The 22,011-nt window shown below is 41.6% G+C and overlaps 1 protein-coding gene across 2 annotated transcripts; it reads right to left on the bottom strand.

Annotated features, from left to right (window-relative positions):
- Positions 1-1,208: 1,208 nt before the first annotated feature.
- Cpt2 (carnitine palmitoyltransferase 2) lies at positions 1,209-20,611 on the bottom strand. 2 transcript variants are annotated; one of them, XM_026382428.2, is made up of 5 exons: positions 20,321-20,611; positions 14,521-14,601; positions 12,385-12,491; positions 3,196-4,500; positions 1,209-1,837 (listed from the first exon to the last, which is right to left on the bottom strand). In XM_026382428.2, the coding sequence occupies exons 1-5, from the start codon at positions 20,470-20,472 to the stop codon at positions 1,506-1,508; spliced, it is 1,977 nt and encodes a 658-aa protein (XP_026238213.1). In that variant the 5' UTR covers positions 20,473-20,611; the 3' UTR covers positions 1,209-1,505. The 2 variants fall into 2 exon arrangements, with proteins under 2 accessions (XP_026238213.1, XP_077659862.1); XM_077803736.1 differs by having other exon boundaries at positions 1,639-1,837; positions 3,185-4,500.
- Positions 20,612-22,011: the final 1,400 nt, after the last annotated feature.

The raw sequence follows: 22,011 nt of genomic DNA, 5'->3' as shown, positions 1-22,011 counted from the left end.
GGGTGACATCCCCATGGACAGTATGCCTGTGAATAACCTGAGTCCTGTGGTGCTCAGCCTGCTGAAGATGCCAGAAGCATATATTGGGCAGAACATCTGACTCAGCACCTGTAGTCATACCGAAGAGGAGTATGCCTTCCTGCTCACCAAGCATACAGTCAAGACTGCGTGCCATGCCAAGGTAGGCTCCTCCCTTCTGGAGTGGGTGAGGTCCCAGCTCCTGCCAGGCAATTCCACAGCCTAGGCAGGCTCCTTTTGACTCCCAAAGGGCCTTTTGGTGTCTAGGAAGTAGTAGTTAGGGCTCCTCGCCCTCTGAGTGATGCAAATTCAAATCCGTTGTTGTGGTTAACGTATATTGTGCTGTTCCTGGGAGCTAAGTGTGTCCAGAATGAAATTTCCCCTTATGTGTTTTGACCAAGGATAGAAGTTTTCATAAAGAAGGGACAGTAAAAACCTAGGCAAGGCAGGCTGAAGACATGGGACCCACTGGGCTTCTCTGTAGGACATGTGTTAAAGGGAAGCAAATGAGGAGGATAGAAAGGCTGTATCTGTAACTCACTGAGAAGCCATTAGGAATGCAGTAAGATTAACACAAATTACTTCCTTTTCAAAAAATTTGATAAAAATGTTCTTCTGTTCAAGTTCCAGTAGCATTCTAACAAGTAATGGGAAAGGAAAAAAATCTATATTCATTTCACTTAAAGGAAATGTTCTGTACTGTAAAATGCAGACTTATGTTTGCTACCTGAGGCCACAATTCTCACTCACACTTCAACTGATTAAAATAAACACATGACCATTATAAATCCTCATTTGGCCCCCCAAAATAGTCAAATAGCAGTCCTTAAATCCGTGGTTAGATCCTTTATTGAAGCAGGCCTGCCAGAATCAAGCAGAGCAGTTCACTCCTTAGAAAAATAAAGGGTACTTTTGCCCAAGAGAAAGGGGCAAGTTTATAGAAGATGAAACAGTGTTTCCCATAGCACCTGAGGAGCCAGGAATCAATGGGAACTTATTGCTTCCTGAACTTACTATTGGGAAGTTCTTTGTGGGAAGTAGGGATTAAAAAAAAAAAAGCTGGGGTTATAGCTCAATTGGTAGAATGCTTGCCTTGCATGCACAAGTCCCTGGATTCAATTCGACGCACCACAAAACAAAAAAAAAAAAAAAACACTACTAATAATAAGAGGAAGCATCTTTAAGCAACAATTACACAATTACATTTTATTTCTGTTTAAACAATAAATAGACCTGAGTTAGTTCTTTAAACCCAATATCTTGATCAGAGGGTCTTGAAACTGAAATTTCTCATTGTCTCTTGTGATCTAGTCCCATTCAGAAATAACACATTTAGCTTTAAAAAAAAATGATCTTTGAGCTCAAGCCTGCAGCACTGGCTGCTTGGGCCCGTGGTTAGTTTCATTAGGCACAGGATAGCACTTATTGGCTACACGGCCCTCCATTTTCATGAGGAAGTAATGGAGGACTTTCCATCTACCTGGAAGCTAAGCTTTGATGGATTTGCCTTCTAAGGCATCAAATATATCTTCTAAGGATTTCTCAACACAGTGAAGAAACTCCCGGGCATTGCGTCCTGGGTAGGAGGAGACATTGCAGCCTATCCAGTTGTCATGAACAGCATAACCAATGCCAAAGCCATCAGGGACAACAGGGGCAAAGCCACCAAGGTTCACTGCTGGGCTGCTCAGCGTGCTGGTGGACAGGATGTTGTGGTTTATCCGTTCATATGCAGAGTCCAGGTAAAGCTCGGGCAGGACAATTCCTTTGGCTGCCACCAGGTACCGCAAAGCAAACAAGTGTCTGTCAAAGCCCTGGCCTGTCAGAGACAAAATGGAAAAACAGGAGTCTCAGAATCTCAGAACTGGAAAGGATCTTAGGCAAACCTCCTAGCCATGACAGGAATCCCCCTTAAGAGCAGTCTGTAAAGTAGAAGAAGGGTCTCTCTACCTCTGTATGTATATCTCCAGCTCACTAAACTTTGCAGAAGCTCATTCCAGAATATTTAAAAAAAATTTTTTTTTTTAAAACCAGGAATTTAACCCAGAGGTGTTTACCCACTGAGCCACATCTCCAGGCTTTTAAATTTTTTTTTTTTTTATTTGGGTATAGAATCTCTAAGTTGCTTAGGGCCTCACTAAGTTGCTGAGGCTGGCCTTGAACTTACAATCCTCCTACCTCAGCCTCTCAAGTCAATGGAATTATAGGTGTGCGCCACTGCACCTACCTTAAATTATTTTAAAACATATTTTCAGCTGTCAATAGTTGAGCTAAAAATGAGCGTAGAATGAAAGCATGGTTTTAAAAATTGTGAATCAATTTAGTCAGTCAAGACACTATGTGAAGAAAGCCATAGACTCAAAAACTTAAGATATGGGGCTAGAGGTGTACACAGTTCAGTGGTAAAGTATGTGTTAGCATACACAAGGCCCTGGGTTCAATTCCCAGCAACCGCCCCTCCTCCATCACACACATAAACCAAAAATAAGACAAAATTCAAAGTCTAATTCACATGTAAAAGACAAGATTAAGTCACTAGAAAAAAAAAAAAGGATTTTTGGCCAGGGTTCTAATTTCAGCCTTACTACATATTTTCTGTGTAACACTAAGCCAGTGGCCTCAGTTTCCTGCCTATAAAATGGAGAAGGAAAAAAACTAGGTCTTGGAGGACCCTTTCAGTTCTAGGACTTTGAAGCTATGTGAAAAGATTGGATATCCTCCACATCCTTTCCAGGTTTTCAATTTTATCACAAAGAGATGAAAAGATAACACTTCAATTTGGAAAGCACTTCTGAGATGATCTATTTCCAGGGAGCCAACACACTACATCTGAGGTAAAGTGAGGGGGAGCTGTGGGCTTAGAAATTCTCAATTGTTGAAAGGAAGTCTGATAACTAACAAGCAATAGAAAAAGGAGAATCCTGACTCACAGTTGAAAATGACTTTTAAATGAGAAGAAAGTTAGATGCATTTCCCCATCCCTACTTAGGACATGAGAACATTCTGATCCCTAGTGGCTGGGCTGGCTCTTCAGACTACTAGGATAGGGGGGAAAAAATCATCATTTTGGGAATAAGCAGGTGAATTAAATCTAGGGACAGGGTAGACATCAGATGTGGGGGGATGTTATTGAGTCTAACCCAGGCACAGAGGGCATGCTCCCCACCCCTGCCTCACCCATTGCTGCTTCTTTGGTCAGCTGACCATGGTACTTGGAGCACTCGGCCATCAGCTGCTGAAGCTCGCCAGCACTGTGCTTAGAGGGCTCCCTGACGAAGGCCTCAGAGCATCTCTTTGTGAAGATGGAGGCTGGGCGGATGGTCTCAGTGCGGCCATGTTTGAATGCTGCAGTGCTGCAGGACTCGTAGGTGGCCACTGTCTGCCCATACTGCCGCAGGAAGGCCATCTGGAAGGCCAGCTGTGCCACTGCGTCAGGGCTCAACTTCTGCTTCTTCAAGAATTCTTTGCCTCCTCTCTGAAACTGCATACAGTCAATGGTGAGGGTTTTTGTGGTAGCATCAAACTTTTCCTTTGCAGCAGTGATTCCAGCCTTTAAGGCATCATCCAATTTGAAGCTGAGTTTTTGCACAGTGATGGAAGAGTCCGTATTGGCTGGCTGGCTCTGGGGAGTGATGGCAGGAGTGTTAGTGCTATCTTTAAACACTTCATTGAAAAACCTGAGTACTGCAACCCCGTCACCCCAAGCATGCTCAAAGTGGACAGCGGCAGTGCCATCCTTGGCCACAATGAGGTTAAAGGATTTATCAAACCAGCGATTTGTACCATCACCATGTAGCATGGTGTGGGACAAATGGACAAGGTCCTTAATGGGGAAGTCATCTAAGCAGAGGCAGAAGGCAGCGGAGTCCACTTTCCTCAGGGTCTCCTCATTGCCCCCATGTATCAGCTTCTGCCTGAGCTCTGCCCAGACATCTCGGTTCTCACTGGTCAGATATGTCAGAGGAAACTCAGGCACAGGGCTATTGTCTTCAAGAATATACTTCAGATGTGCCTGGATTTCTGAGGGGCTCACGATGTTCCCATCTTGATCCAGGACATCAAAGACATAGAAATGTCCTTTTCTTAGGACCAGGAGGTGTCGGGCCTTGTCATCAGTAAAGAGTTCATCCCGCCTGGGTTTGGGTAAACGAGTTGAATTGAAAAGCCGAAAATACTGAGACATATCCAAGGGATATGCATTGACCAAGTAGGCCCCATACCAAGACAGAGAGGAAGGCACAAAGCGTATGAGTCTCTTAAAGGTATTTGTGTCACTTTTGGCAGGGTTCAAGTGGAATACTTCTGGCTCCAAAAGGCCAGCCCGGAGTGTCTTCAGAAACCGGATGGCAGAAACAGTCATGTTGGTCGCCCGGGTGAGCTGGTCATTATACTCAGATTTTGGATCAGGATTGAACGCCATAAATGGATTAAAGTTCAGAACAACTGAGTCTCGAGCAGTTAAATACATATCAAACCAGGGGCCTAAAAAGCAAAATAAAAGGGATTATACAATGTGTGGTCTTTTGCATCTGGGCTGTCATTTTTTAAATTTATATATGACAGTGGAATGCATTACAATTCTTATTACACATATAGAGCACAATTTTTCATATCTCTGGTTGTATACAAAGTATAGTCACACCAATTCATGTCTTCATACATGTACTTTGGATAATAATGATCATCACATTCCACCATCATTAATAACCCCATGCCCCCTCCCTTCCCCTGGGCTGTCATTTTTGATAATGCTTTTGAGGTCCATCCATGTTGGAGAGTATATTAGTTCTTCATTTCATTTTTACTGTTGTTTAATTTTGTTGTTATTGTTGAACTATGTTCCATTTTATGGGTATACTACATTTTGTTTAATAGCTATTTAGGTTGTTACCATTTCTTAGCTATTATGAAATATACTGCCTTGAACTTTCATATATGAGTTTTTGGTTGGACATGTTACTAATTCTCTTGAGCATATAGTTAGGAGTGGAACTGGCAGGTCATCTAAGTTTCTTTTAAGCCTTTTGAGGAACAGCCAGGGCATTTTCTAAAGTAGCTGCAGCCGGCCTACCAGTTGCACATGAGACTTCCAATTTCCCCCAAATCCTCATCAACACTTGTTACTATATGTCTTTTTGACTGGGACCATTCTGGTGGGTATGAAGTAGCATATCATTATGGATCTGATATGTATTCCCCTAATGTTTATTAATTGCTTTTTCTTCTTTATTCTGTTTCTCTTTTTTTTTTTTGGGGGGGGGTTCCTAAAGGGAAAACATACAGTAAGATTCCATGCTAGAACAGAACAGCTAATTCCTACCCCATTTCCTTAGGTTTCTCTTGATTTATCTACTTTCAGGGACAATATTCATCTTTGACTATCTCCTTAATGGGACAGGGGCACAGAGGGCAGCCTTCACTGTCCTTCCGTGTACAGTATATATTTATGAACTCTCTTTTAGGAAGTTCTCAAAAAATCAATTAGAAATAACCATAAGTGCATGTGGATCACATGCTGGATGTTTTGCCTACAAAACTTCCAGAAGCAATATTTTATCAGAAAAATGTGTCTTCAAGGGAATTCCTGCTGAGGTTAGTACACATGGATAAAATCAATAAAAAAGGACTCTCTATGACTTTGGAGGAAATAATTTTCACAGGTAGTACTGGGAAAGGACCAATAGATCCAATTTAACCATGACTTCTTCATTGGCCCATTCATTCCATTCCATTCCTTGGGAGTCAGTGCCAGGTCCTGGTCCAGGGGATTTAGAGAAGAATAGAATATATTCTTTAATTCTGAAAAATTCTAGTGAAGTAGACAAACAAAATTAAAATGTGATGCAATACACTAAAATGATGAGAGAAAAGAAGTACTGGTGGATAAGACATATTTTATTAAAGAAAACATAAATTCATGCCTATGATTCCCACTCCAACCTTGAGTAAAAGAATTTAAAATACAAAATAGGGTTGGGGATGTGGTTCAGTGGCTGAGTGCCCCTGAGTTCAATCCCTGGTACCTTCCCCCAAACACACACACACACACACACACACACACACACACACACACACACACACCAAAATAAGGCCAAGAGAATGAGAAAAGAGCAAATATTCAAAACTTGAAAGTATTTAGGTAACGGGTAATAACCAAAAACAGATTCAAGAAAGCCAATCTTATTTTTTTTCCCCCTTTCCCTTCACCAGAGAAATGAAGTACAGTAGATGGGGTAGAGAGAGAAGATGAGAGGGGAGGGGAGGGGAGGGGAGGGGGGATAGTAGAGGATAGGAAAGACAGCAGAATACAACAGACACTAGTATGGCAGTATGTAAAAACTCGGATGTGTAACTGATGTGATTCTGCAATCTGTATAGGGGGAAAAATGGGAGTTAATAACCCACTTGAATCAAATGTATGAAATATGATATGTCAAGAGCTATGTAATGTTTTGAACAACTAATAAAAAAAAGAAAGCCAATCTTAAACTGCATGACAGATAAAAAAATAATCTGTTTTACACAGCAGAACTTCCAGACAGCTCAGTAACGGGCTGTTTAGATCTCTGGTTGAACAACTGTTTAATTAGATCACTTCTTTTAACCCCAGTGTTTCCTCCTTACTTCGATAGAAGGCTTTTTGTATTCTCTGGTTAAAGTGAAACTAGAAGACCTAAGTCACAGTTGAGCTCTCAAACTTGCTTCCCTTGCCCTATTTCTACCACACTAGCAACTTCCTAGCAGTTTACTGGAAAAACCTTCCCTGAGGAATCTAACTCAAAGACACTACCATTAGGAGAACCTCAAAGAAACAGTTTAGCCAGATCACATCACAGTGACACCTGTAACCAACAAGCCTCACCCTCATCCACAGAGCTTCCAACAACTTTTTAGTATGTCACTCATATCTAAGGCAGCACGGAAGGATTAAGAAGCATCAGCAGAAAGAAAAGAGGCAAAACAAACAGGAGAAAAAGGCAACTTGAAGGAGACTGACTATGAAGGAAGAAGAAAAATGTTTTAAATATTCCAGAGATAAAATTGTTTAAAAAGAAAAGAACATCCTAAGAAAAAGAAAGAAGAGCCCTTGGGAATGGAACCACCATTCGACCCAGCTATTCCCCTTCTCGGTCTATTCCCTAAAGCCCTAACAAGAGCATGCTACAGGGACACTGCTACATCGATGTTCATAGCAGCTCAATTCATGATAGCAAGACTGTGGAACCAGCCTAGATGCCCTTCAATAGATGAATGGATAAAAAAAATGTGGCATTTATACACTATGGAGTATTACTCTGCATTAAAAAATGACAAAATCATAGAATTTGGAGGGAAATGGATGGCATTAGAGCAGATTATGCTAAGTGAAGCTAGTCAATCTTTAAAAAACAAATACCAAATGACTCCTTTGATATAAGGGGTGTAAACAAGGACAGGGTAGGGACGAAGAGCTTGAGAAGAATATTTACAGTAAACAGGGATGAGAGGTGGGAGGGAAAGGGAGTGAGAAGGGAAATTGCATGGAAATGGAAGGCGATCCTCAGGGTTATACAAAATGTCATATAAGAGGAAAGGAGGGGTAAGTCAAGAGAATACAAATGGAAGAAATGATTTACAGTAGAAGGGGTAGAGAGAGAAAAGGGGAGGGGAGGGGAGGGGAGGGGAGGGGGGATAGTAGACAATAGGACAGACAGCAGAATACATCAGACACTAGAAAGGCAATATGTCAATCAATGGAAGGGTAACTGATGTGATACAGCAATTTGTATACGGGGTAAAAGCGGGAGTTCATAATCCACTTGATTCAAACCGTGTAATATGATGTATTAAGAACTATGTAATGTTATGAACGACCAATAAAAAAAAAAAAAAAAAAAAAGAACATCCTAAGAAAAAGAAAGAAGAGCCCTTGGGAATGGAACCACCATTCGACCCAGCTATTCCCCTTCTCGGTCTATTCCCTAAAGCCCTAACAAGAGCATGCTACAGGGACACTGCTACATCGATGTTCATAGCAGCTCAATTCATGATAGCAAGACTGTGGAACCAGCCTAGATGCCCTTCAATAGATGAATGGATAAAAAAAATGTGGCATTTATATACTATGGAGTATTATTCTGCATTAAAAAATGACAAAATCATAGAATTTGGAGGGAAATGGATGGCATTAGAGCAGATTATGCTAAGTGAAGCTAGTCAATCTTTAAAAAACAAATACCAAATGACTCCTTTGATATAAGGGGAGTAAACAAGGACAGGGTAGGGACGAAGAGCTTGAGAAGAAGATTTACATTAAACAGGGATGAGAGGTGGGAGGGAAAGGGAGTGAGAAGGGAAATTGCATGGAAATGGAAGGCGATCCTCAGGGATATACAAAATGTCATACAAGAGGAAAGGAGGGGTAAGACAAGATAATACAAATGGAAGAAATGATTTACAGTAGAAGGGGTAGAGAGAGAAAAGGGGAGGGGAGGGGAGGGGGGATAGTAGAGAATAGGACAGACATCAGAATACATCAGACACTAGAAAGGCAATATGTCAATCAATGGAAGGGAAACTGATGTGATACAGCAATTTGTATACGGGGTAAAAGGGGGAGTTCATAATCCACGTGAATCAAACCGTGTAATATGATGTATTAAGAACTATGTAATGTTATGAACGACCAATAAAAAAAAAAAAAAAAATTTAACCCTCCAAAAAAAAAAAAAAAAAAAAAAAAGAAGAGCCCTTGGAAATGAAAAACAGGAAAGGAGAAATTTAGAAACTCAAAGACTGGAAGATAGAATTTAGGGAGAAAAATCAAAGAAATAAAATGAGAATATGCTAGAGCTGGGATAAACATGAGTTTGAAGGGTCAAAGAACTCACTGAGTGACCCAGCAAAAGGGTATAAATAAACCCATTCCAAAACACATTATCTGAATTTCAGAACACCCGGGAAAAGAGAAATTTCTAAAAGCTTCCAGAGACAGAGGAGCAAAGGATCAAGACTCAAAATAACAAAATAACTTAGCAACACTGAAAGTAGAAGACAATGGAGCGCTCACTGGCTCTCTGATTTCTGGATACAATGAGGTAAGCAGCTTTCCTGACCACACCTTTCGGTCATGATGTTTCTGCCTCCACAAAAGCTTTTTAAAGGGAATGGAACCAGCTGATTGTGGATGGAAACCATAGCCAAAATAAACCTTTCTTCCTATAAAAAATAAATTAAATAAAAGATAATGGAGTATAGACTTCAAAATCTGTGGAAAAATTATTTTCAAGCTAGTCAAACAAATTATCACTGAAGTATGAGAACAGTTTTCAAAACTTTTGCTCTCTGTGTTCTGCTTCCAGAGAGCAAAGGGAATCTTGTGTTCTAAGAAAATAAGGGAGACATTAAGAAAGGAAAATGTGAAATCCAAGAAACAGAGTCCCAGCATGAGAAAGAATAAGAGAAACCTCAGCTGAAAAAAAAGATCCCAAAAAAGATCCTAAGCCAAGAGTTCACAGATGCCAGGTGGTGGTACACACCTGAAATTCTAGTGACTCAGGAGGTTCAGGCAGGAGGATTACAAGTTCAGAGCCAACCTCAGCAACTTAGCAAGGCCTTAAGCAACTTTGTGAGATGTCTAAAAATAAAAACTAAAAAGGACTGGGGATGTGGCTCAATGGTAAAGCATCCTGGATTCAATCCCCAGTACCAAAAAAAAACGGTGTGGGGGGCGTGGCATGAGGAATGGTTTCACAGACCCAGTCCAAGGTGAGTCAGAAGTTCTAGAAGAGACTTTGTCAAGAAGAAAAAAATTAGGAGATGGGGTTGTGGCTCAGTGGTAGAGCGCTTGCCTAGCATGCTTGAGGTGCTGGGTTTGATCCTTAGCATCACATAAATGTAAAATAAAGATATTGTGTCCACTTAAAATTTAAAAAATATATATATATATAGATAGATAGATATACACACATACATATATGAATATATATTTTAAAAAGAACAAAATTAATAGACTATATAATGTTCTTTCATGTACTCAGAGGAGATTCAGACAGTTTAGGAGGAGTGTGAGCATAAATTATTAATCAAAAGAAAAGATGAGCCAGAAGGGGTGGCACACACCTGTAATCCCAGCAGCTTGGGAGGCTAAGACAGAGGATCACAAGTTTCAAAGCCAGCCTCAGCAAAGGTGAGGTGCTAAGCAACTCAGTGAGACCCTGTCTCTAAATAAAATACAAAATAGGGCTGGGGATGTGGCTTAGTGGGCAAGTGCCCCTGAGTTCAATCCCTGGTACCAAAAAAAAAAAAAAAAAAAAAAAGAAAGAAAGAAAGAAAAAAGAAAAGAAAAGATCTCATCTATTCTTTTTTTTTTTTTTCTTTTTCTTTTTTAGTACCAGGGATTGAACTCAGGAGTGCCCAATCACTGAGCCACATCCCCAGCCCTGTTTTATATTTTATTTAGAGACAGGGTCTCACTGAGTTGCCTAGTGCCTCACCATTGCTAAGGCTGTCTTTCAACTTGGCATCGTCCTGTCTCAGCCTCCAGAACCACTGGGATTACAGGTATGTGCCACAGCGCCCAGCAGGATCATTATTAACTTTAGAGAAGCCAGGTATGGTGGTGCATAGCTGTAATCCCAGCGACTCAGGAGGTTGAGGAAGCAGGATCATAAGCTCAAAGTTAGCCTTAGCAACTCAGTGAGACCCTAAGCAACTCAGAGAGAAACTATCTTAAAATAAAAAATAACAAGGGCTGAGTATGTGACTCAGTGTTTAAGCACTCCTGAGTTTAATCTTCAGTGCCAAAAAAAATTTTTTAAACTTCAAAGAAAAAAATAAGTTTCTATAGGAAAGGAAAAACAATCCAATATACTACATGACTCAGCTAATAATAGCATTTGTATGATCATAACAGTACAAACAAGAAATATTGAATTAACCAAAATTATAAATAATTATACTGGGAAAATGTGGGTCTGAGAAATATCTACACTTATATATGTGGGAGGGGATGTAAAAGTTTGCTAAATTCTAATCTTTGTAGTTAAATGTTAACAGATAATGCCTAAAATTAAAAAAAGAAAGAAAGAAAGAAAAAAATGAAAATTAAGATGCAGTAATATAAGTATATCATTTAGGGATGTGTGGGTACATATCAAGGGAATTAAACAGAAAATGAAAGAAGGTGTGAAGTGTGAAAATAAGGGAAGGTCAGGCAATTGCTACTTCTCCTAATAAGCCTTATGGAAATATTTGATTCTTTAAACTATGTGTATGTATAACCTGATACAAAGGAAAAGTTAAAGAAGTACTGAAGGAAGAGAGGTGGAAGTAACCAACTTTGAATGAGAGGGGAAAGGACTGAGAAGATTTATAGAAAAACTACCCTATCCAGGGCTGGGGTTGTGGCTCAGTGGTACAGCACTCACCCAGCGCGTGGGGGGCCCTGGGTTCGATCCTCAGCACCACATAAAAAGAAATAAAGGTATTATGTCCAAATACAACTAAAAAATAAATATTAAAAAGAAAAACAAAACAAAAAAGCTACCCTACCCAGATCTCAAAGGAGGAATTTGCCAGGAAAAAAAAGAAAAGAAAAAGAAAATGGAGCTAGGCACAGTGATTTGTAATTCCAGAGACTTGGGAAGCTAAGGCAGAACAGAAGGTCTGCAATGCAGATTCAAGGACAGCCTAGGCAATTTAATGCAACTCTCTCTAAAATAAATTTCTTAAAAAATGGCTGTGTGGGCTGGGGTTGTGGCTCAGTGGTAGCGTGCTTACCTAGCACACATGAGGCACTGGGTTCGATTCTTAGCACCACATACAAATAAATAAAATAAAGGTCCACCAACAATTAAAAAATATTTTAAAAATAAAATAAAATAAAAATAGATGTAGCTCAGAGGCAGAATGCTCCTGGGTTCAGTGCCCAGTACCAAAAAGAAAAGAAAAGAACAGAAGGGGAAGAATATGGATAAAAGGCATTGAAGGTGAAAGACTCACAGGTTCAGGGGACCACAGAGTTCATATTTGTTGAAGCATGGAATGTATCAGGAAGAGTCATGAAAGGGCAGTTAGGTCAGCCTGTGGGGGACCTAGAACCACAGGAAGAAGCCGCAGGACCTAATCCTGCCTCCTTTTCAGACAGTCCTTGATTGGACTCCACCAATGGAGAAGGCAAGCCACTGCTAGAGAGGAGGCCCCCCAGTCAGCACCTAGGGGAGGCGCTCCCGCAGCCTTAACATCTGCTTCAGGAAGTAGGGGGGCCATAACTTCAATGCTGGTCTCACTGAAAATATTTCTGAGACCAAAATGGCAGAGAGGATTCCTTATTTTTCATTATAGATGGCTCTGGGAAAAGTCCTGCCCACAGGCCAGCCCACCTACCAGAAATGTAGCTTGTGTGTTTATTCTGTTTGTCCCGAGCCACCAGCTGCTTGTGTAGTTCTTTTCCAATTCCATTCTCAAAACTCTTACAAAATTGTTCTGTCTTCCTGAAATGATCAAAAAAGACAGAATTAAACCTAATACCTTTAGGTTCATGGTCAAGAAGAACTCAGAGGGGTCTGTGGATCCCCCAACAGCATATCCCTACAAACTGGGAAAGAGGTAAGAAGGTACCTCTGAAATCAACAGAAAAGGAATCAATCTAAAACAGAAAAATCTAGGATATCAGGAAGCTTAAGCAACATTTCACAGGATACTCTAATCTCTAGGAAGCAGTTTGGCATGAAGAAAAGGATATAAGCTTTTGAGTAAAAAATAACTGAGTTTAATTTTTGGTTCTGTCACTTTTAAACTGTGTGACTTGACAAATTATACATTCTCTCTTGAGTCTCAGTTTCTTGATGCCTAAAAGAGACCACCCTACAAGGTTAAAAATATATAGTCTAAAACATAATACTCACTTTGTAACTGATGGCTGTTAATTCATTACTATATTAAAAGAAACTTCTAGTGACTATCAAGAATTTTTTTTTTAAATTCAAAGTTTGGTTATTTTAATGCAATTTCACTGTTTGAGGTAACATGGGTAAATTAAGGGGTTCATCCATCTGAAGAGAACACTAACAGCTCCTGAACAAGGAATATTTAAAGCAGGAACCTAGATTATACATAGTTTCTGTTTCTCTGTCACTGCCCAATGAAGGATTCTGATTCAAATAGCAATGCCAGTTATGGAAACAAAAAATTCTCATTATGGAAAAAGTACCAAAGTACCAAACCACACAAGGCTAACAGAGCTTAATGCAATCCACTTTTTGGCAATATCTGATATTATTTTTGAATTCTTTGCTGTATTAGTTTCCTAAGACTGCCATAACTATCACAAACTGGGTGGGGCTTAAAGGAACAGAAATTTATTCTCTCACAGTTCTGGATGCTATAGTTCAAAATCCAGGCATCAACAGGACTGTATCTCTCTGAAGGCTCTAGGAAAATATATTCCATTCTTAGCTTCTGATGATACCAGCAATCTTGACTCTCCTTGGGTTGTTGATACAACACTCTAATCTCTGTCCTCACCCTCACATGGCTGTTTGTGTCTCTTTTACTCTTTTATAAGAACATGAGTTCTATTGGATTAAGGACCTACCCTGCTAGGCACAGTGGCACATGCCTGTAATCCCAGTGATTTGGGAGGCTGAGATAGGAGGATAGCAAGTTTAAGGCCAGCCTTAGCAATTCATCAAGGACTTAAGCAACTTCATATCTCAAAATAAAAAATAAGGTCTGGGGATATAGCTCAGTGGATAAGGCCCTCTAGGTTCAATCCTCATACCAAAAAAAAAAAACAAAAACAAAAAACAAAAAAACACCTATTCTACTCCTCTACTCCAGTAAGATGTAGGACCACATCTTAACTAATTACATCTATAACAACCTATTTCCAAATAAGATCACATTCTGAGATTCTGAAAAGGGCATGGATTTGGAAGTCATACTATCCAGCGCTATAAACATGCTCAACAAGCAAACTTCTGGTGAGCCATATGGTTCTCAATGGACCTCTCTACCAAGAATACATGCCCTCTGCAAATGACCAGTACCAGCTGCCAAGATAAAGTACAAGTATGGTTCTCTGGCTGGGCACAGTGGCCTAGAATCCCAGCGGGAGGCTGAGGCAGAAGGATCACAAGTTCAAAGCCAGCCTCAGCAACAGGGAGGCATTAAATAACTCAGTGAGACCCTGTCTCTAAATAAAATACAAATTAGGGCAGGGGATGTGGCTCAGTGGTTGAGTGCTCCCGAATTCAATCCCCAGTAACCCCTCCCCTGAAAAAGTATGGCATTCTGGCTCATAAACCATCTGTTGAGTCAGGTTAGAAGGACTCTCACCTCAGGGACTGCTCAGTCCTTTGGGAATGAAAATCTTTTCCTGAACTTGCACATGTATAAACTAGGTTCCAGGTTCTGGAGATCCAATCAAGTCACAGACATTCCCTGAAGCTTGGTCCACCATTACTTGCCAGCCTCTCTGGAACCACCCAACCATGGTCATTCGGAGTAGTCAGCGTTTACCTGAACTGGCTATCATCCAAGAGAGGTTTCTGTGCACTGAGGTATCTCCTAATGGTGTCTTCAAGTTTGGGAATAGGCAGCCTGGAGAGAAAGCAAAGTCAGCATAAGCAGATAATATGTTAAAGAGATTAATTAGCTTCACAAGGCAAATGAGAAAATTGATCATTAATGTATCAATGGTAACTTCACATTTTAGTAAAAAAAAATTTTTTTTTCATACTAGGGATTGAACTCAGTGGTGTTTTATATGAGCCACACCCCCCAATTCCTTTATTTTTTGTCAGGATCTTGCTAAGTTGCCCAGACTGACCTCAAACTTGCAATCCTCCTGTCCAGATTCCCAAGTAGCTGAGACTATAGGTGTGCACCACCGTACCCAGCTTTATTTTTTGAGACAGGACCTTGTTAAATTGCCCAAGCAGGCTTCTAACTTGAGATCCTCCTGTCTCAGCCTCCCCATAAAGCTGTTAATTTATCTATCTATCTGTCTACCTATCTATTTTGATAGCAATTGACCCCAGGGACACTTAACCATTGAGCCACATCCCAGCCCTTTAAAAAAATTTTTTTTTATTTTGAGACAGGGTTTTGCTAAGTTGCTAGGGCCTCACTAAATTGCTGAAGTTGGCCTCGAACTTGAGATCCTCCTCCCAAGTCTCCTCCTCCCAGCCTCCCAAGTCTCTGGGATTACAGGCAAGTGCCACTGCACCCTGCTGTTATAATTTTTTTAAAAAGTTACTTTTCATCTCTGGTAATTTTTTTCTCAGTAAGAGGAAGAAACTGAAAGAAATGGTCTCTAAGGGCCCTCTCCTCTGTGACTACAACTTTAGGAGTCATATGGACTCCTGCCCTTGCAAGGAAGTTCAGAGAGCTGACTCTGGCTGCATCCCTCACAGTTGTGTGACTGTGGGCATACAACTGTCTTGTACCCACGTGTCCTCATCTATAAAATGGGGGTAATATGCATTTGTACCTGTTTAGGGTCCTATACTGGTTAAATGCCTCAATGCTTATCAATGATTTAGAAGAGGGCCTAGCACATAGTAAACACTCAACATACTAGTCAGTCCTCAAGTCCTGTAGCTCCAAACTCTGCCCCTAGTCTTTTCACTTCTCTAGGAAAACAGCTCATCACCACCTCTCCTCAGTACCTAGCATAGAATTTTCTCATTTCTGCTTTTGGGCCACCTGACATCCATTCTCCCAGGTTTCTAGTAATAGTGCCCTATTTTTGTGGAAGAACTAACCTTTCCTACTCAGTACCAGTGGTGCTGGTGGAACCGACTACCCCAAACTCCCAGGGGTGGGCTTACAGATTACTAGTATAGGACTGATGAGACCAGTAAGAACCAATCAGACTTAATTATAGGATTTTTTTTTTTTTGAACTCCCAGGAAGGGCAATCTCTATTAGCTTGCGTCACTAAAAGATCAGGGTGTAAGCTACATCTTATGTGCTGGCTACCACTCTGTCACCAGGGGAAGAAAACCTGTTTGAGAACGGAGTTCTATAAATGAAGAGTTCATCAGGAAGCCAAAACAGGGTCTAAATGACATCATTTGATCCTCTTGATCCATTGGCTATTTTTCAGGACTGTGAATTCATTTGCTAAAGCCAGTTTGACTTGAAATTTCTATAACTTGCTACCACAAAGGTCTGTACCATAACAATTTCTTTTTCAGTAAGTGTTCAGAAGCCATTCTTCCAGTTAACATTCATTCTCTTGAAAAACTGAGATGTGAGAGCAAGTCCAGTCTCTATGCACAACTCTGCTTCCTTCACATTCTTCAAAGAACACCACAAGTGATTGAACATGTGCACCACAGTTCCTGGAGTTCCCAGTGATGTAATTCAACAGGCCTTGAAAGAGGTAGAGCCCAGGTGTTAAGGGAGGTACATGGCAGTTCCATCTTAACTACCTGGGTTTTCCTTCCCCACCCACTCCCATTGAAAAGTAATTTGCTGTAATAAAGATGGAAGTGCTACACTGATTTATCTCCTGTTTAAGTTCCTCTCGGTCACTTACTCATTTCCTCTGAGAAGTAGGCACTTTGGGATTTCTCCTGCAAGAACACAGCTAAAAAGCCTTCTCTGTATCTACAGGATCTAGTTACACTTGGGATAGTGTTCACAGAGTTGCTAGGGAATAAAATTTATTCTAGAAGACAAGAAGATAGATCTGAAAGACATGCCTGAGGGGCCTGAAACATTACTGTTTCCCCTGTTATTCTCCACACCCTGGAATCTCAGACTCTTCTGCCTCCTGCAGGAATTCTAGAGAACCTGCCTATTATGTCTCCACACCAATCATCACCAAAAGTGATTAGAGATTAAAAGAAAAACAACAGATGATTGACATTTATTGTGCATCAATTATAGACCTAATATAGTGCCTAATAATGGGCTCTTCTCCCCCCACACACCCCACACCAACTCCAATAACTTAAGGCCTACATAGTGATTCTTTTCTTGGGCTGGGCCTATCATAAACCTTTCAAAATTTCTGGTCACATCACAGATTGCAGTTATCTGTTCCTTGGCATGTGCCTCTCTGTCCTTTATTCATTACTGCTCACTTGGTGAATTTCAGATTCCAGCTCAAGTGCCACTTTCTCTGTGAAACTTCCCTCACTCACCCAGACCATAAGTCACTTGCACCTCTACGCTCACTCAACACAATGGCTTTCTTTCAGTGATTATTCACACAGTACTTGTGAATGACACCATGTACTTACTATGTGCCAGATTCAGCTTTTTTTTTTTTTTTAAGAGCCCCAGCTCTTTAAAATTTTTTTTTCTTTTTTTAATTTTGAGACAGGGCTCATTAAGTTGCTGAGGCTGGTCTCAAGCTTTCCATCCTCCTGTCTCAGCCTTCCAAATTGCTGAGATTACAGGCATGTGCCACAAGATCCAGCCAAGTGCTTTCTATTACAGGGTTTGGTTCTAACTACTCAGAGAGGAAGGTAATACTGACATTCCCATTTTTAGGTAATACAGCTTGCTCCTGGCCATGCAACCAGTAAAAAGTAGAGCTGGGGTTAAAAGTCAGGTGTGAGTGGCACACACCTGTAATCCCAGAAACTCGGGAGGCTGAGACAGGAATAGTGAAAGTTCAAAGTCAGCCTCAGCAATTTAGTGAGACCCTGTCTCAAAATAAAAAGTGGGGCAAGCTAGGGATGTGACTTGTTCAATTTCTGGAACCATAAAGTGATAGACAGATAAATAAGTAAGTAAATAAATAAATCAGGTCTGACTCCTATCTCATTATTTTAAGGACAGCAAGATGTCATTTCCCTCTTATCCACATTATAACATTGTTTACCTGTCACTGTTTTATCTCTTCCACTGAACCACAAGTGCCTCCTCATCCCTGATGGGCCTCTAATCCACATCAATGAATATTTATCAAATATTTATTGATGTGGACTAGAGGCCAGTCAGATCCATCCTTGGTTTCCTCAGAACTTACAGTTCCACAGTCCCAAGTTATATAAATATACCTCTTAAAAAATATACACCCTGGGCTGGGGATATAGCTCAGTTGGTAGAGTGCCTGCCTCCCGTGCACAAGGCCCCGGTTCAATGCCCAACACCACACACACACACACACTCTCTATATATCCCTGAACTATACAGCTAAAAGTGGTTAAAATAGTAAATTTTATGTTAAGCATATTTTACCACACTCATAAAAACAAACAAACAAACAACAGGCAAATCATAGTGGGAGGGATCCTAGTAGAAAGAGCATCCAAGTCTACCAAGTTAAAAGGCAAAGGTAATAAGAAAACTGACAGATAAGGTGGAGGGAGTGACTAATTATGATACTTCCCTATCTCTTGTATCTTATCTCAGTATTATGCTACAACGGAGAACTCACTCACAGGGGACTGTCACTAAGTTAACTGAATTGCCCAAAATTATAGCTACAGTTGCAGATATAGAATTTGAAACTAAGTTCTACTAGACTTCAAAGTAAGGGCTCTTTACCAAGTCTGACATCAAGATAAATGTCAAAGATAATACATTTTACTAACCCAGAATTTAGAAGGAATTTTATCCCCCAGCTAACTCCACTTTATGGTTGCTTAATGGGCGGTGAGCATTATGGTTTGTTCTTGCAGATTTCTACAGATTTTTGTGCTGTGGATGGCTTTGGAGTAAATGATCTTAAATATTCTTTCTAGTTTTCCAAGTCTGAAATACAGAAACTCCTTTTGATCTTAAACCTGGGTGGGGCCTGGGCCTGCCTGAAAGTCAATGACCATGACTCTGGATTTGGCAATTGAAGACAGGTTTGTCAGTCCTGACCTTTCCCCCACATACAAGCACAGCTCAGACACAAATGCTGACAAGGAGGAGGCAGGTCCCAGGCTTATCCCTCAGGCACACAGACCTTGTTTTCTTTCTCTCTCCTACTAGTTCAGATAATCTCATTTTAGTCTGTCTTAGAAGTTTGCACACTATTATTTCAGGAGAATTGCCTTTGGATGATCTTCCTGAGAGGGGAGGGTGGGCACTGATGTTGGGTTAAACATAACTCTTGGATATAAAAAAAAAAAAACAGCAACTTTGTGGCTGGGGGCACTGCCTGTGATATAATGCTGTTCTTTTCCTGGAGAAGGAGTACTGGCCCCTAGCTTGGAGGATTCCTGATGACAGTTTAGTGAGAAAGAGAGAAGGATTTCTGAAACAAATTGGAAACTTGGCTCCAGGAACTAAATGATGAGTGAGTAGAGATGACAATTTAGGTTCAGTTTCAGAGAGTGAAGGAAATTTCTAATTTCTTTCTGGACAAGGAGAGCTGGCAATTTAGATGAAGGCTGGGAGTTCAAAGACTGGAAAAACTGGATGCTGGGAAGTGCTGGGTAAGGGTGGGGGAGAGAAAGACTTAGGGCTATTCTTATAGGGTGTTTCATGTTTCAGAAGGTGGGGATGGTAGCCTATGATGAAGAGCGTTGAAAATTTGGGAGAGTCCTGGATCTAATTTGAAAGAGATGAAGTCCTCAAGGGGCATGAGGACAGTTTCAAGAATTCTATGAGGGTTGGCTGAAGTTGCAGGGAGCAATGTCTGTGAGGGAGGATATTTTAGAGAGGAACTTGAAGGGAGGGATGCTGAGGAGGGTCTGGTGGCACGTGAAACGTTCCCAGGTTAAGACTGGACTTAGAAGTTAGGATGTGCATGGTGGGGGTATGGTTGAAGGTAAGAGTGAACATGAGATAGTGCTTGTGGAGACTAGTGGGGTGCTAAAAGAGCAGGGTACTGGAAGAATGAGGAGTGGCACTGAAAGTTCTGAGTAATGGGTGAAGAAGGGGGAGCACCGGGAGAACTTGAGGTACCACAGTACTATTAATATCAGAAACTGGCAACCTAAATATTCCAGGCAGGAATGCTCAGCATTCATTAGATACCCCTAGTTTGGAAGGATTCTGATGGTTTTGGAGATATTCAGGCAGGACATATTTCAAGGGAAAATATGAGGGCCTCAATCCTGAGGCACTCCATCCATCCATCCATCCGGTTGGAAGTTAGGTTAATGGAGAGGGAATTCGAGAAGGGCTCAAGATGGAGAATCGGAGAACTGTGCATGGAAGGATTTTGGAGAATTTGAAGGTTCTGGGGTTCCTGGGCTGGAGAAACTGGAAGCTGGGAAGTCACAGGAGTTCGAGAATGGGGAATATGGCTGCCTCCAAGGTCGGGGTTTGAGGGTGTAAGCCAGTTCAGTTTCAGAAGTCCTGAGTGAATGGAGTCGCGCTGGGGTCAATCCTGGGCTGGCGGGGTCGGGGAGGTCGGGCTCACCTGGGCAGACTGTCCTGGTAGTGCATGGTGGGCACGATGCTGTGCTGCAGGTACTGGCCAGGCCTACTGTCAGCACTGAGGGACCGACAGGGGGCTCCAGGGCCAATGGCAGGGCCCCGGGGCCAGGCGCGCAGCAGCAGGCGGGGCACCATCGTCCCGGGCGGCGAGAAGGCAGAGGTGAAGGAATTCTAGTCCAAGAAAAAGGCCGCTGCCCTCAAGGCCGGAGACGCAGCGTCAGGGACTCCGCGTCCAATTCGTCCCCGCCCGGGGCCCACTTCCCGTCTACGGCCCCGCCCACAGAAGGCCCCGCCCACAGAGCCCGCCCACAGAAGGCCCCGCCCACGGCCGATTCCCGCCCGCCCGGCTGATGCTTGGAGACAGCTGGTCTTCCTATCCGGGAGGCGGAGGCGTTGGACCTAGCCGAAGTCCTCCCCTTCTCCTTTTATGGAGCAAGCTAGAAATCAGAGCTGGAGAAAAAGAACCGCCGAAATTCATTTTTGCAATTCGATAAGCCTACATTGATCAACGCTCGGTCCCTGGACGACTGTGGACATTTGATCAGGATCTCCATTTAACTATGTCTTCAGGCTCTGCTCCCATTTTACAGAAGAAGGAAGGTATCAAAAGACATAGAATTATGCTGTCTGGACTGAGGCACAACAGAATTCCATTCTGGGAACACGACCTTCCTTTAGCTCCAACTCTCAATCAGGACCCTGTGGGTTTGAGGCAGCCAAGTACATTCTGTTCCTTTCATAAGGGCCAGGCAGAGTCAGGGGCTGGAGTGCATCCAAAAGAGCACTGGATTGGGAGTCAAGAGACCTGAAGTTTGGTCTCAGCTCTGTCCTTATCTATTTAGGTGACCACCAGTTGAACCGGAAAATCACAAACCAGTTCTGACACTCATTCAATAGTGATTACAGCCAACTTTTTCTTCTATCTTATGTAAAAATGTGGATGTGTAACCGATGTGATTCTGCAACTTGTATTTGGGGTAAAAAATGGGAGTTCATAACCCACTTGAATCAAATGTATGGAAGATGATATGTCATGAGCTTTGTAATGTTTTGAACAACCAATAAAAAAAATAGTGATTACAAATGCTGAAGAACTAAGCAAGAAACTGGAATATACTGATTATCTAATCCTTCTCCCTTGAGGAGAGAACAGATCCAACTGGCTCAAGTCCAAAACACCAGTGCCATTTGCGTGTTGAGTATAGTGTCAGAAAGAGCATGTAAAATCCTTTCTGAAAAAAAGATCAATTACCCCCTCCCGAAACCCTAACAGTTTTCAGAGCCTTGAAACTTAAGGCAGATATCTGGATCTGGGTAGAGCTTGGAGGATCAGAGGAAGAAATTTTGGACTAGTAGAAGAGCACTGGTCAGTTCTAAAGACAGAGGACCAATCAAATGGCTTAAAGGGGCTCAAAAGTCTTCTGTGGTATGTGGCCAATAGGAACAAATCTATCCACCAGGCTAGTGTCCACAGCCTTCTGAATTCTGGCTCCCATCTATTTCTCCATCTCCCATCATGTCACCTGAAGCACTCTGTGCTGTAGTGACACTGAACTACTCATCATCCCATCCCCATCTCTTGTTCTTACTCCATTCCATTTCTTTAAAAGAGCTGTCTCGCTGCCTAGAATATTCTTTTCATGCATCTCTACCTAGTAAACTTTTTTTTTTTTT

The sequence above is a fragment of the Urocitellus parryii genome, chromosome 11, assembly GCF_045843805.1.
Source record: "Urocitellus parryii isolate mUroPar1 chromosome 11, mUroPar1.hap1, whole genome shotgun sequence".
Lineage (NCBI taxonomy): Eukaryota > Metazoa > Chordata > Mammalia > Rodentia > Sciuridae > Urocitellus > Urocitellus parryii.
This window is presented reverse-complemented; position numbering and strand designations above follow the sequence as displayed.